Source organism: Nicotiana attenuata, unplaced genomic scaffold, assembly GCF_001879085.1.
Source record: "Nicotiana attenuata strain UT unplaced genomic scaffold, NIATTr2, whole genome shotgun sequence".
In the NCBI taxonomy this organism is placed as follows: Eukaryota; Viridiplantae; Streptophyta; class Magnoliopsida; order Solanales; family Solanaceae; genus Nicotiana; species Nicotiana attenuata.
This window is the reverse complement of record NW_017670391.1, coordinates 532,068-545,695: the sequence shown is the minus strand read 5'-3', so window position 1 is coordinate 545,695 and position 13,628 is coordinate 532,068. Positions and strand designations below refer to the sequence as shown.

At 35.8% G+C, this 13,628-nt stretch overlaps 2 protein-coding genes and 1 non-coding gene across 4 annotated transcripts; 2 read left to right on the top strand and 1 right to left on the bottom strand.

Moving 5' to 3' along the window:
* The first annotated feature begins 5,486 nt into the window (after window positions 1-5,486).
* On the top strand, window positions 5,487-7,295 carry LOC109238762 (putative pentatricopeptide repeat-containing protein At1g12700, mitochondrial). 2 transcript variants are annotated; one of them, XM_019405235.1, is made up of 2 exons: window positions 5,487-6,549; window positions 7,140-7,295. In XM_019405235.1, exon 1 carries the CDS (start codon window positions 5,512-5,514, stop codon window positions 6,106-6,108), a length of 597 nt encoding a protein of 198 aa, XP_019260780.1. In that variant the 5' UTR covers window positions 5,487-5,511; the 3' UTR covers window positions 6,109-6,549; window positions 7,140-7,295. The 2 variants fall into 2 exon arrangements, with proteins under 2 accessions (XP_019260780.1, XP_019260781.1); XM_019405236.1 differs by having other exon boundaries at window positions 7,137-7,295.
* Window positions 7,288-11,022, top strand: LOC109238763. The gene is made up of 3 exons (XM_019405237.1): window positions 7,288-7,365; window positions 8,768-8,866; window positions 9,201-11,022. Exons 1-3 carry the CDS (start codon window positions 7,317-7,319, stop codon window positions 9,398-9,400), a joined length of 348 nt encoding a protein of 115 aa, XP_019260782.1. The 5' UTR covers window positions 7,288-7,316; the 3' UTR covers window positions 9,401-11,022.
* A 1,945-nt stretch (window positions 11,023-12,967) lies between these two features.
* TRNAS-AGA lies at window positions 12,968-13,049 on the bottom strand. Its single transcript has one exon. It is a non-coding gene; the product is annotated as a tRNA-Ser (tRNA).
* Window positions 13,050-13,628: the final 579 nt, after the last annotated feature.

The window sequence follows — 13,628 nt, the reverse complement described above, 5'->3', positions numbered from 1 at the left end:
GATACTCAGTTGCTGATTGGGCAGGATCACCTTCTGATAGACGTTCTACGTCTGGATATTGTGTCTTAGTAGGAGGAAATTTGGTGTCCTGGAAGAGCAAGAAACAGAATGTGGTTGCTCGGTCTAGTGCAGAAGCAGAATATCGAGCGATGGCTATGGCGACATGTGAGCTAATTTGGATCAAACAGTTGCTCAAGGAGTTGAAATTTGGTGAGATTAGTCAGATGAGACTTGTGTGTGATAATCAAGCTGCTCTTCATATTGCGTCAAATCCAGTGTTCCATGAGAGAACTAAACACATTGAGATTGACTGTCACTTTGTTAGAGAAAAGATACTCTCGGGAGATATTGCTATAAAGTTTGTGAAGTCGAATGATCAGCTTGCAGATATTTTCACCAAGTCCCTCACTGGTCCTCGTATTAACTACATATGTAACAAGCTCGGTACATATGATTTATATGCACCAGCTTGAGGGGGAGTGTTAGAATAGTAGTGTAAATAGGAGTAAATAACCCTAATCTAATATGTATTAGGAGTATGATATGTTATGTGTGTATATATAGGGCTCATTGTAGCATTGTCAATTAATCAATAATATATTTTCTCCCGTGCTTTCTCACAATAGCTAAGGATCCTTCTTTGCTTAACATGATACCATAGTTTCCCTAGGGAAATAAGAAGTGATATGTAATTCAGTTGATTTATTCAGCAATACTTATCACGATGATGCATTTTTCTTTTACCTCTGTGAAAGAAATCACATCTAATGGAATTGCAGAAGCTGAAAGAAGGAAACTTAGAACATTGCTTGAGCTTTCCAAGCCAGCTTATTGAGGAGGTACATCAGTTTTGATATTTGATTGTTGTGCCATTCAACTTTATTTTGAAAATCATATTTTATTGCACTCTTAATATGAGAAATGATGCAAGTTTCCTTATGTTACACATTATAAGTCTAGGAATAACATACAGGACTGCGGAGAAAGCAGAAGCTGTTGTTGCGCAGCTTGCATTAATGACACTGCTAACAGTTGCTTTTCAGAAGGTAAAACCCGTTGAAATGTATCTATTATTGGATGCCTTCATTCATACGAATGGTTACCTTGTTAACTATTTGTATTATCTTTTTGCCCTGTGCATATCTTGATTTAAGGAATTGTCTATTATGTAAGGGATATACGTAGCTTGAATTCGGTGGTGGCCTGTTAACAAAAAGATAACCAGTAGTTTTTGGAGGAATTTATTTTTTATTCTAATATTTAGTATCTGGAGGGGTTTGTGACAGCTTGCAAGAGCTTTCTGCTGCTATTACTGCTTTTTGTACTTTATGTTCCATCTATGATACTTCCAGAAACCAGGACAATATATCTTGTGAACGGCAAACGGAATTAGTTCCAAATATTTGATGTTTCGGAAAACAGAAAAAAACAAGAAGTATTTATTTCTCTTTTCCATATTCATCCTTGTTGTTCCAATTAGTCGTTAATTCATCCTTAAGGGGTATGTGCAAAAACCTTAAAAGGCAGCTAACATAGGGATGTTGTAAAACAACTAGGATCGCTGAGCCTCACATTCGTCCTGTTTAATATGACTTTGGGCGTGGACATTCGTCCTGTTCCTACTGTTATTCTAATCCAGTCCAACTTTACTTCTATCTCTCTCGTTTGGCGAAACACGTTAGCTATACCATATAAGATAATCTATACATGTTATGATAGAGCAGATTTACTTCAGGTTATTGATCAGTGTAAAGGGAAAGAATTTATCGCCCCACAAGCCTGAAATTTTTTGGCACTTCTTAGTTGTATCTGCTTGGTCAATAATAACACTTGTGAGAGAAATCAACTACAACTTAACATGGTGTTGTCAGTCAGAATCCTCTGTTATGATGGATAGTATTTGATAAAAGATTATTTTTTCTGCAGGCAAAGGGTCGGCTTCATCGATGGGACTTTGAAACAGAGGAGGAGTGGGCAACGTACAATGAGCAGAAGGAAGCAATGCCAAAAGCTGCAGTCCAGTTTGGAGTGAAAATACAGGATGGTAGGAAGACCAGGAAACAAAACAAAAAGAAGAAACTTACCAATGGGCTGCATAAGATTAACAAAATACTCACCAGAAAGAAGAAGGAGAAAGAGAATGTGAAATGCTTGAGGATGGTGAAATACAACGTGGAAAGAAGCTGCGTGTATGAACAAAGGAACCTTGTGATTTTCTGAAACATAAAAAGTGTTAATGGAAGTTAAGTGGTATTACTAATATGATCCTTCTGCCCCTTAAGTTACTGCTTTTGTTCTGTTTAATATTATTTCGGGCGTAGACATTCGTCCTGTTCCTACTGTTATTCTAGTCTAGTCGAACTTTACTTCTATCTCTCTCTCATTTGGCGAAACACATTAGCGGTACCATCTAAGACAATCTATACATGTTTCGATAGAGCAGATTTACTTCAGGTTATGGTTTCCACACTTGTACTGCATAATGAGATTGCATATAATTTTGGATTAGGAATCCAACAAAACAATAATCACCAGTAGATAGTCTTCAAATTAACTGTTCAACCGTGGGATTATTGTTATATTCTTATTAATCTACCAGTTCTTCTTAATCACGCGACATGTTGTAGATGTCTTGGAGTAGATTTGACATGGTTTGATAGAATTGTAAATGCGAAGAATACCTTGTTGGTTAACATAGATAAATTATGCCAATCTGGTAGGACCTGTGAACAATTTAACGAGATAGGGTGAATCAGTTAGCACAAAGTCATGTCAATCTGGTAAGATTTGTGAACGTATTAACAACAACAAATGCCAATCCAGTAGAATTTGTGTACAGTTTAACAAGATAGAATAAATATTGCACAAAGTTTGGCTAACAACCAGAAGCGCTTTTGAACATAAACAGAAATTTATTTTTTTAAAAACAAAAGTATCCCTACTATAAATTTGTATTTATCAATCTATCATTATTAATTAGTCTCATTCATCTTAAGTTATAAATAAAACACTTTTTCTTATTTTTCTCTTCAGTTTCAATCGTCTCTTTTCTTCTCCTTTTTTCTTTCGATTATAAACTCTAATACTCAAAAGTATAAGTATGTATGTATATATATATATATATATATATATATATATATATATATATATATATATATATATATATATATATATATATATATATATATATATTAGTTACTAAATATAGAAATTTCACTATTGTCTTTCATAATGAATATTTAAAATCATTTCTTATAAAAGATTTTTAATTGTAGAATGAACCTTGTCCTTTTTCATTATTTAACACTCAAAAGTAATTCTTTTAAGAGATTGGCCAAAAATAATTTGTTTATCGAATACTAAAACATTTAATATTTCTCTAATGAATTGACCAAACAAAAGTACTTCTCTAAAAAGCTAGTTTTACAAAAAAAACTTCTTAAAATAAGCAATTTTTGGTAGCATAGCTAAACAAGCTAACTTCAAAATAAGCAATTTCTAGGGTTGAATGATTTAAAGGATAATATTTTTTAGGGATTTTTTCCTAACTATACCATATATGAAACCTTATTACCAAAAATGTGCATTGTTTGTTAATTACCCGCCCAGTCCACGTTTTGCCTACAAATTTTGTACCATTCGACTATTAGGCATTAAAAGGACAGAATATTCCCTAAAATTAAGGAGAGAATCTTGGTGTTAACTGATTCTACATTAAATTCAATTTTAAAAAGGGAAAGGAGATTTCTCATCTGCGTATTTTTCTCCAGAACTACAATTCAAATTCTCGAAAAAAAAAAGAACGAACAATTCAAATTTTCGAGTTTCAACAACTCAAAGTTGAAAAAATCTGTTCTTCGTCGTTTCTTCTATCACGGGAGGTTTGAGAGACTTCACCAAGTTCCGTTGCAGCAGGATTAGGGGTGTTTGAGGATCCTGATCCACCACCGCAACTGATCAACCCCTTCAACATCTTCAAGGCTAAGATCAAAATGAAGTCAATGACAATAACTTAAAGCTTGTAAAGAATAACAAAAATGAGAAGAAAAAAATAACAGCAATAGGTCTTCTTAGTTTTATGATATTATCTACAAATTTACTACATATATCTACAATTTGACTACAATTTCTTTATTTGGTGCATGAAAAAAATATTTTAATATACAGTGTCTCCAGATTGTAGATAAATTGTAGGCAAATTGTAGTTTACTTATAGTTTGTAGTTAATTTGTAGATAAATTATAGATAAAATGTAGATATATTGTAGATACTATATTTTTAATATTGTAAATTTTTTTTCTTTGTGTTTGTTGTGAAAATGTAGGTGAGGGCTTCAACAGATCATATACATACTGTGTTGGATGGTGTGAAGCGGTACATTGTGTGTCTAGAAAACAAGAAATGTAGTTGTGGCCAATTCCAACTTGAAGAACTTCCATGTGTAAATTGTTTCCAGATTGTGATTATAATGTAGGTTAAATGTAGTTAATTTGTAGTTTTTAAAATTTTGCAGACAATTTGCAGATTAATTGTGGATGTCACATTTCTACAATTGGCTCTTCATCTACAAAATTTGTACAAAAAACTACAAATAAAAGCTGCCAAAATAGCAATTCATAACATTCCAATCAAGAAATATGAGAAGAAGTTTAGAAGTGATTTATTATCACGTCTTTTTCCATTAATTGGATCGACACTAACATAGCGTCCATGCTGTTTTATGACACTTGATGGCCACGATGGTGATGCCTGCAATCTTGATGGCCACGATGGTGATGCCTGTAACCTTTCGACCAGGTGACGTCGAAACGGAATTCAAACAAATCATTTTCCAGAAAGAGGGAATTTTGTTTGGTTACAGAAGAGGAAAAATGGTAAAAAGAATGTGGGGTATGGGTAAAAACGTGGGTGAGGGGGGTGAGGGGTAAGGAGAGAGAAACGTGAGATATATGGATACCTTTAATTAAGGAGTAAAAACTGCCCATTAATTAGATATGGATACCTTTAATTAAGGAGTAAAAACAGCCCATTAATTAGACCCTTAATTAAGTATGGTATAATATTGGTAATTTGGTATACGGGTTTGTAATTAAATCAAACCTTAAACATTGAGGGTAATAAGGTTTCATATGTGGTATAGGAATATAAAAATCCCTATTTTTACAAATTTGGGTTTTCTTCAAAAAATCGTTTTGGTGAATTAAGCTTATTAAAATTTTGGATCTTTTATAAATTAAGAGGTTTTGAGACTTTTGCTTGGTTCTACATTTTAACATTCCAATATTTGTGTCTTTTTTTTAACTATTATTTTGGTGTTGTGGATTTACTAGTTGTAATTAGCAATGGTGTTTAGTGTTATTATGTATGAACTCAAATATGTACTACTTGTGTTTGCAACAAAAGAGAAGTATTTATAGTGCAAAAACTAGGGCACATAAAGAGAGAGCAGCACTCTCACTATTCAAATCCAAATTGTCGAAAGAAGTTGAAGAGATTCCTTAACCATTGAAGATGGCGAGAATTTCTCTGTTGCGTTACTCTTGCAATGGTTTCTCATGCTTTGCTATTTCACGTTCTGGTTCGGCAATTACAATCAGAGATTATTTTTCTTCTCAGAGCAACACATCGATTTCTTCGGCAAAGGATAAATTTGAGAACGTCAAGTGCTTAGATGATGCTGTGAGTCTTTTCCGTCGAATGGTCAGAGCTCAGCCTCTTCCCTCTGTTTTTAGCTTCTCGAAATTATTGAAGACTATGGTAAATATGAAGCATTACTCTGCTGTTCTTTCCCTTTTTCAAGAAATGCTGAAATTACGCATCCCAATTAGTGATTCCATCTTGAATATAGCTATTAACAGTTATTGCCTAATGCATTGTTCTGATGGCGGAATTTCAGTGTTGGCCATTTACTTGAAGAGTGGCATTCCATTTGATGTTATTACCTTTAGCACCTTACTAAGGGGACTCTTTGCGGAAAATAAGATAAAAGATGCGGTTAACTTGTTCAAAAAGTTGGTGAGAGAGAATATTTGTGAGCCTAATGAAGTCATGTATTTGACAGTCATGAATGGGCTCAGCAAAATGGGCCATACTCTTCACAGATTTTAGAGCTAAGAAAATTTCGACAAGAATACAAGGCTAACAAGTTTGCTACATATCTACTAGTGCAGTTATTTCTTTTAATGTTGTTATGGCTTATGGCTTTATGCCTGCATATTAATTTTTATCTCTCTGACCATTGAAGGATCTCGGAGGAATGATATGTCAAGTATATCACAGAGGAAATCAGCAAAGTAGTCAAACTCCAGGAAGAGCTAGACACCTACGTTGACTGATGTTTTGTTGCTTTATAGATTTTAGACTTGCTATCAAATTGCTCTGGCTATTAAGGATGAGGTTGAAGATCTTGAAAAGGCTAGCTTTAACGTTGACTACTGAAGCTGCTTTAAGAGAGGGTTTGCTCGTAGGAAGACTGAGGAGGCTTTCTACTTGAATTGGGCTTTACATTCATTCAGGATAACCATTTGTCGTGTTCAAGACACTACTCAGGTTGATATTTACTCTAGTCAAATGAAATTATCTGTCAAAGTCTTCAAAAAAAAAAAAAATCTCTATCAACGTCTATTGTGCTTAGCTGCTTATTCAGAAGTTTCTTCCTACATCAGAATTTCTATCTTAGGTAGCCTATGCATTTCCCCACTAAACTAGCTTCTAAAATTCGTGCACCCTTCACTCAAAGAACATGACGAAAAAAAGGATAAGAATATGAATTAGACGAGTTTAAGGAATGTGTTTCCCCACATTTCTGAAAGATTAACATGATGTCCAGTGGTATTGCAAGGAGGGGACTGAAAGATTCATAAGCTACTTTACATGTATAAAATTGGTTCTTTCTTTCCAATAGTTTTCATTATTTTGTGGACAGCATTACTGCTTTGTCATTTATGGAATTTTCTTTATCATTCTGTTGTAGTGTCTTCTTTTGTGCCTGGAAAGCTTTTACTACTATCTATCTCTAGTTGCACCATTTTTTTTTTTGTGTCTTCCAAGTAAACTAGTTGAAGTACATCTAGAAATATGAGACTTCCAGTTGCCACTTTAACCAAGAGGTTGTACTTGGTGATTTTTTTCTGAAGAAGATACTCTAAATAGGCTGCTTATTCACACTATCAGTACAAGATGAAACTGAAGATGTTCACAAAAAGGAAAAAAACTTGGTGAACCTGTGTTCCAAGTAAAAGGAAGAGCATCATGATCTTAATTTCGAGGCAACAGTGGCAGTGGCTGGTGAATTGTTCAAAAGTCGTGGAGCATACATGACTGAAGAGGAAGCAGAAAATGCTGGTATCATTTGCCTTTCAAAAGGTAAAATCCTTTCTTATCTAAGTAGTCAACCTGTCTTGTTTGTTTCTACTAGCTCCAGTTCAGATTTTTTGACGTTTTCGGCAACCTGAATTTGTTCCAAGATATTTGAATTTTCAAAAAAATCAAGAATTGTTTATTACTCTTAAGACAAATGCTCAGAAATTAGATGTCTTTCTTAACGGATGTGCAAAAACCTTAAAAGACAGCTAATAGGAATCGGAGGGGCAGTTTTCAGTTTTCATTTTGCAAATTTTCATGGAAACTGAATTTGTTGCAAATCGGCACAGAACCTTATTTTTTATTTTCTTTGGTTCTCTTTATTCGTTTTGGCCCAGAGTAATTCCCGCAAGAACTAGGACAAAATGAAGAACTTTGCCTACCTGAATATAAAACAACCAGGATCGCTGAGCCTCACAATGTAGCATTCTTCTCAAGTGTAGAAATTGAGGAGAAGCCTTTCACGGGAATGCTTATATAAAGTTTTTATCCTTCTGCCTTCTTTACTCTTGATATTTATTCTTCTGCCTGTTTCAATGGACCCATTACAAATTTTATCCTCTCCATCTACGAATTGTATCTCGTACGAATTGCCTTCTTCATTTTTCACATGTTTGCAGTTGAGGCATTTGACTCTTCAAAGATGTTTCATACATCCTCCACCTATCTTCAAGGGATTTGATAGTTTAATCAGCCTGGAACTAAGTCACAATTTCCTTTGAATTTCTTGGAAGTTTAATCTCCCATTGTCCGTTGCTCGAGCATTTGGTGCTGGAACAACCATTTTGTTAAATGAACCTTGGGCCTAACTCAACCCCAAAAGCTAGCTCAAGAGGTGAGGATTGCCCAAGTCCATATAAGGAGACCACCCATCCCCTTCATTGTCGATGTGGGACTCAACACCCCCTCTCACATCCGGGACTGGACATCTGGAGCGTGGACAATTATAGGGGCCCTACATCGGAAAATCGGGATGGGTCCTGCTCTGATACCATGTTAAATGGACCTTAACCCTAACTCAACCCCAAAAGCTAGCTCAAGAGGTGAGGAGGTGAGGATTGCCCTAGTCCATATAAGGAAACCACCCATCCCCTTCATTGTCGATGTGGGACTCAACAAGTTCAAACCACATTGAAATTGATGCTCCCTGGCTGAGGTCATTTGTTTTCTCAGACAATGTACATACACTTCATCTAAAAAATGTTCCTCTTCTTGCAAAAGTTTCTTTTCACTTCACACCATCTTCTGGTTAGGCAGGAAATCACGTGCTTGCCAAGCTTTTTGAGTATGTTCCTGCTCTTGAGAATCTCCACTGGAAATACTGTATGTTTCGGGTAACTGTTGTTTCACAACATCATTGTAATGCATTTTGGGCTTATGATTCATCCTGATTTTTTTATTGTAGAAGCAGGTCAAGTACCAAGAAGGCTTTCCTCTGCTCTGAACTGTCTTGAACATCTGTACATGAATTTAGTGTGCCTGGATGAATTACATGAGCTTCGAGGTGCTCTTTGCTTGATAAGAAGCTCCCCATATTTATAAGATATTGAAAATCGAGGTTCTTAATTAAGTTTTTCTCACTCCTTTTTTTGATGTTATTCTGATTTAATTGCTTTATTGTTTTCATCTATGTTGCTCGGACTCTCCGAAAATGTTGCCGGATGTGTGTCGGATCATCCAAAAGTAGTGCATTTTTTGAGGATCCGACACGGGTGCGGCATCATTTTGGAGAGTCAGCGCAACATAGATTTTCATATTTCAAAAGATTTTCAATTTAAACTTCAAGATTTTTCTTTATCTTTCTCAAGTGTCTCAACGTTTTCCGCCTGGTGAATCAGATAAATTGCTTAATCCAGCAACCAGGGATTATGTTGATCAAACTCCTGCAAGCTTCTCAGATGTGACATTGAATCACCTCATGGCAGTTAAGCTTCAACGTATAGCTGGAACAAGGCCAGAAATGCAGCTGATCAAGCTTCTATTGGCCATCCAGCACCGATCAGAACGAGAATCGGCCCCTATGCAATGTCAGAAATAAAATCTCTCGAAACTGGGGAAGATAACAAAATTTCAGTGGATTAATGTTGGGCATGGGAACAACAAATATTTCTTTGCTTGTATGAAAGCTAGAGCTAGCTCAACCAATATTTCTATCTTAGGATATGCTGGTAGAGTGCTGCAGATAAAATACTTCAATTCTACAAAGGGCTCTTAGGTTCTTCTGCAGAAAGGTTATACTTGAGCATCATGAGGCAGCCACCTAGTCTTACAATACAGCAGAAAAGGGATATATGTTGTGAGGTCTCGTACGAGGAGATTAAAAATGTTTTGTTTGTTATTGATGACAATATGGCACCAGGGATTGGTGGTTTTAATGCACTTTTTTTCAAGAAAGCCTGGGAGATTGTCAAAGAGGATATTTGCAATGCAGTGCAGGAATTCTTTAACGAGAACAAAATGCAAGACCTGTGAACAACACTGTAGTTACTCTGGTTCCAAAGACTACAGATCCAGAAAATGTGACCGACTTTAGACCAATTGCTTGCTGCTCCATATTATACAAGATAGTATCTAAAGTTATCTCAGAAAGAAGTAAGGGTGTGATTGATGGGATAGTGGGTGATAGCCAGTCCGCGTTTATCCCTGGTAGAGTTATTTCAAATAATACTGTTCTAAGCCATGAGTTGGTTAAAGGATATACTAGGAAGAATATATCTCTAAGATGTATGAATTATGATAAAGGTAGATTTGCAGAAAGCCTGTGACTTGGTCATGACATGTATCAACTCAGTCAGCTATACCTTTATGATCAATGGTGGGTTGTCTGATACTATGAGAGATAAAAAGGGGCTTAGACAAGGGGACCATATGTCCCCTTATATCTTTGTTTTGCTGATGGAATATCCGAATAGGCGTTTGGGCACTCACTTGTGTTTAACTTTCATCCTAGATGCCAAAAGCTGAGAACTACTCACTTTTGTTTTGCGGAGAACTTGCTAATGTTTGCAAGAGGGGACTATAAGTCTGTACAACTTTTGAGAGATAGGTTTCTACTGTTTTCTGAGGCTTCTGGACTGAAAGCAAAGAGTCAAGTTTATTTTGGAGGGGTGGATAGGGATACAAAAGAGAGTATTCTATATCTATTTGGATATGAATTGGGAAAACTGCCAGTTATATTTTTGGGGGTTCCTCTATCAACTAAAAGACTGACTGCTACGCAATGTAGACCCTTAGTGGATGAAATCACTGCCAGGATTACTTTGTGGGATAGCTAGGATGTCATATGCGGGAAGACTGCAGCTAATTAGAGCTGTGCTATTTGGAATGCAGTCATATTGGTCACAATTATTCCTACTCCCTCAAAAGGTTATTAAGTTAATCGAAGCAATTTGTAGAAGCTACTTGTGGACGAGTGAGACTAATATATCTAGAAGGGCCCTAGTTGCATGGGAGAAGGTCTCTTTGCCTAAAAGAGTGCTGGAGGACAGAGTACTCTCAACTAAAGAATATGGAATTAGGCTGCTGTGAGCAAACTACTTTGGGTTCCTACATAAAGAAGCTAAAAGCTTGTTGAAGAAAAAGACCTTTTTCAATGGGTATGGTTGAAATTCATTGAAAACATATAGATTAGTCAATATACAAAATTTGAGGAAGATTGGAGGTGGCTTGGAATGATTTGTATCAAAATTCATAGTTAAAATCGAGTTCAAAAAATTCTTCTGCAACACATGTATCACGCATGTATCACACACAGAGGTATACATGGTTATACACGTGATACACATTTGATGCAAATATGATACATATGTGATACATAAATGATACATAGTGTGATACTTCAAATTTTCAATTCAAACCACCTAAAAACTCCACCAAATCATCTCAAAATTGAGATTCAAACTCCTTAAGATGTACCCGGTCTATTCTCATAACACCCACTCAAAAGAAAGCAAAAATTTGATATTTTTTGGCTATAAATATCTAATTGGCTAATATTGCTAACCTTTGGCTAATATTAGCAATATTTCATGAATTGAACAATTTTTGTAATAAACTACCTATAAATGTAAAAACTGCACGGGCGCCCTATTTGGTCGCCCCCATTTAACCTATACCCACTTTTTAAAAAGTACCCACTTTTTAAACAACTTCAGGCATCTTTCTCCTCCTCCTCCTTCTCCTCCTCCTCCTCCTTCTTCTTCTTCTTCTTCTCCTTCTGCTTCTCCTCCTCCTTCTTCTCCTTCTCCTTCTCCTTCTCCTTCTCCTTCTTCTTCTTCTTTTTCTTCTTCTTCTTCGGGTGACAATGGTTTTATATGGTGGTTGTGAATATATTTTAGTGTAGTTTATGATGTTTTACAATGGTGAGCTATTATGGCGTTTTATTTTTTACTATTGCTTAGGGTTTCTTTTTTTTTTTTTTTTTTGCTTAATTGCAAAATGGGTTCATTAGATTTAATGTTGTTTTGACAAATTGAAGATTGAGGTTTGTTCCTGATGATATTTGGAGGCTATGTTTCAAATTTGAGCTCATTTGGAGTAGATTTAGGTAGTAAATCGTATATTGGATTGTTATAATCGAAGAACAAATTTTGGTTTCTGGGCAATTTTCTCTTTAGGCTTATTGGCCTTAAGTGAATGAAAACGTTTGTTGCACTTCAGACTTTTTGGCCTTAAGTGCATCTGAAGTACAACTTTTTACTTCAAACTTATTGGCCTTAAGTTATGCAAAACGTTTGTTGCACTTCAGACCTTTTGGCCTTAAGTGCATCTGAAGTGTAATTTTTCACTTCAGACTTATTGGCCTTAAGTGCATGAAACTATTGGTTACACTTCAGACCAACTTGGCCTTAAGTGTATGTGAAGTGCAAATTTCACTTCAGACTTATTGGCCTTAAGTGAATGAAAACGTTTGTTGCACTTCAGACTTTTTGGCCTTAAGTACATTTGAAGTGCAATTTTTCACTTCAAACTTATTGGCCTTAAGTGCATCTGAAGTGCAATTTTTCACTTCAGACTTATTAGCCTTAAGTGCATGAAATCATTGGTTGCACTTCAGACCTATTTGGCCTTAAGTGCATTTGAAGTGCAGTTTTTTCACTTCAGGCTAAAGTGGGTACTCTTGCAAACTTTTTTGCAAAGTGGGTATAGGTTCAATTGTGACCCCAAAACCTGGTATATATGCAAAAGCCCCCTATAAATGGAGATAGCTAGTGGTTTCCAATAAAAAATACTTTTTGATTTTCTGGCACACAAACACAAGAAGAAAACAAGTTTTACATTGTCCGGCAAAACCACCAATTAGTCCTAACAATCCTATATCATATCTTTCAACTTTTTTTTGTTCAACAAGCTCTTATAAAGAAACAGTCCGAATGACATAAGATCATTAACCAAATATTTAAAAAAAATGTTAACTCCCTAAATAAGCTTACAAAAGTTCTGTTAATATACTTAGATGTAGCATATTTATGTGCTAAAATTTTTGGAACATATATGAGCCAATTTTTTTGAAATAAGAATATATGTACCATTTAAAACTTCTCCAATAGAATCTGTAAATGCAAGTCAAAATACCACGTGAAAAGTATGTAATAAAGCAGCAAAACGTGGTCGGCAGGATTCGAACCTGCGCGGGCAAAGCCCACATGATTTCTAGTCATGCCCGATAACCACTCCGGCACGACCACTTGGTGCTACAAAGATTACTTCATCTTCTATATATTTCTAATTATAATACCACAACAACAGCCCAACGTGTTCCCACTAGTGGGTAGGATGTATTTATTGATTTGGTTTCCCAATCTTTGCATTTTTAACATTCAGAGTACATTAGTTCCTGTATGGGTCAGAATCCGATCTCACGGTAATTAACAGAGTTAATCTTGTCTTGAGCTAATCCATAATTAATAAGTGGTACGGCCACTTGTTCATAACAGGATTCGACTCTTGTCCGATTTAATCTACGAGGGCACGGCCCATTCATTCCCCCATGGGGACGGAACCTCAGCATGGCCACGGCCATTTATTGCCAGCTCACGAAGCTCACATCTATAAATACTAAGAGCGGAAGCCCTAGAAAGGGGGGCTGCTTCTTCACCACTATCCACAAAAGAGAGAGAGAAGAGAAAAATATACCCATCTTATGGGAAGAGAAAACACCATTGTAAGGCTCAGAACCTCTTCATGGAGAGGCAGACCAAACCAATATTGTCAATAAAAGCTGTTAAGATTTCTTCTCCTAATCTTGAGTACTTATTTTCATGTTC

What these genes read in the sequence shown, in the direction of transcription:
- LOC109238763 (XM_019405237.1), top strand. Translation starts at nt 7,317, where the DNA reads ATGACTGAAGAGGAAGCAGAAAATGCTGGTATCATTTGCCTTTCAAAA. An exon ending in TATCATTTGCCTTTCAAAAG is followed by an intron (nt 7,366 to 8,767) that starts GTAAAATCCTTT and finishes TTTTTATTGTAG; the next exon opens with AAGCAGGTCAAGTACCAAGA. An exon ending in TGAATTACATGAGCTTCGAG is followed by an intron (nt 8,867 to 9,200) that starts GTGCTCTTTGCT and finishes CTGGTGAATCAG; the next exon opens with ATAAATTGCTTAATCCAGCA.
- LOC109238762 (XM_019405235.1), top strand. Translation starts at nt 5,512, where the DNA reads ATGGCGAGAATTTCTCTGTTGCGTTACTCTTGCAATGGTTTCTCATGC.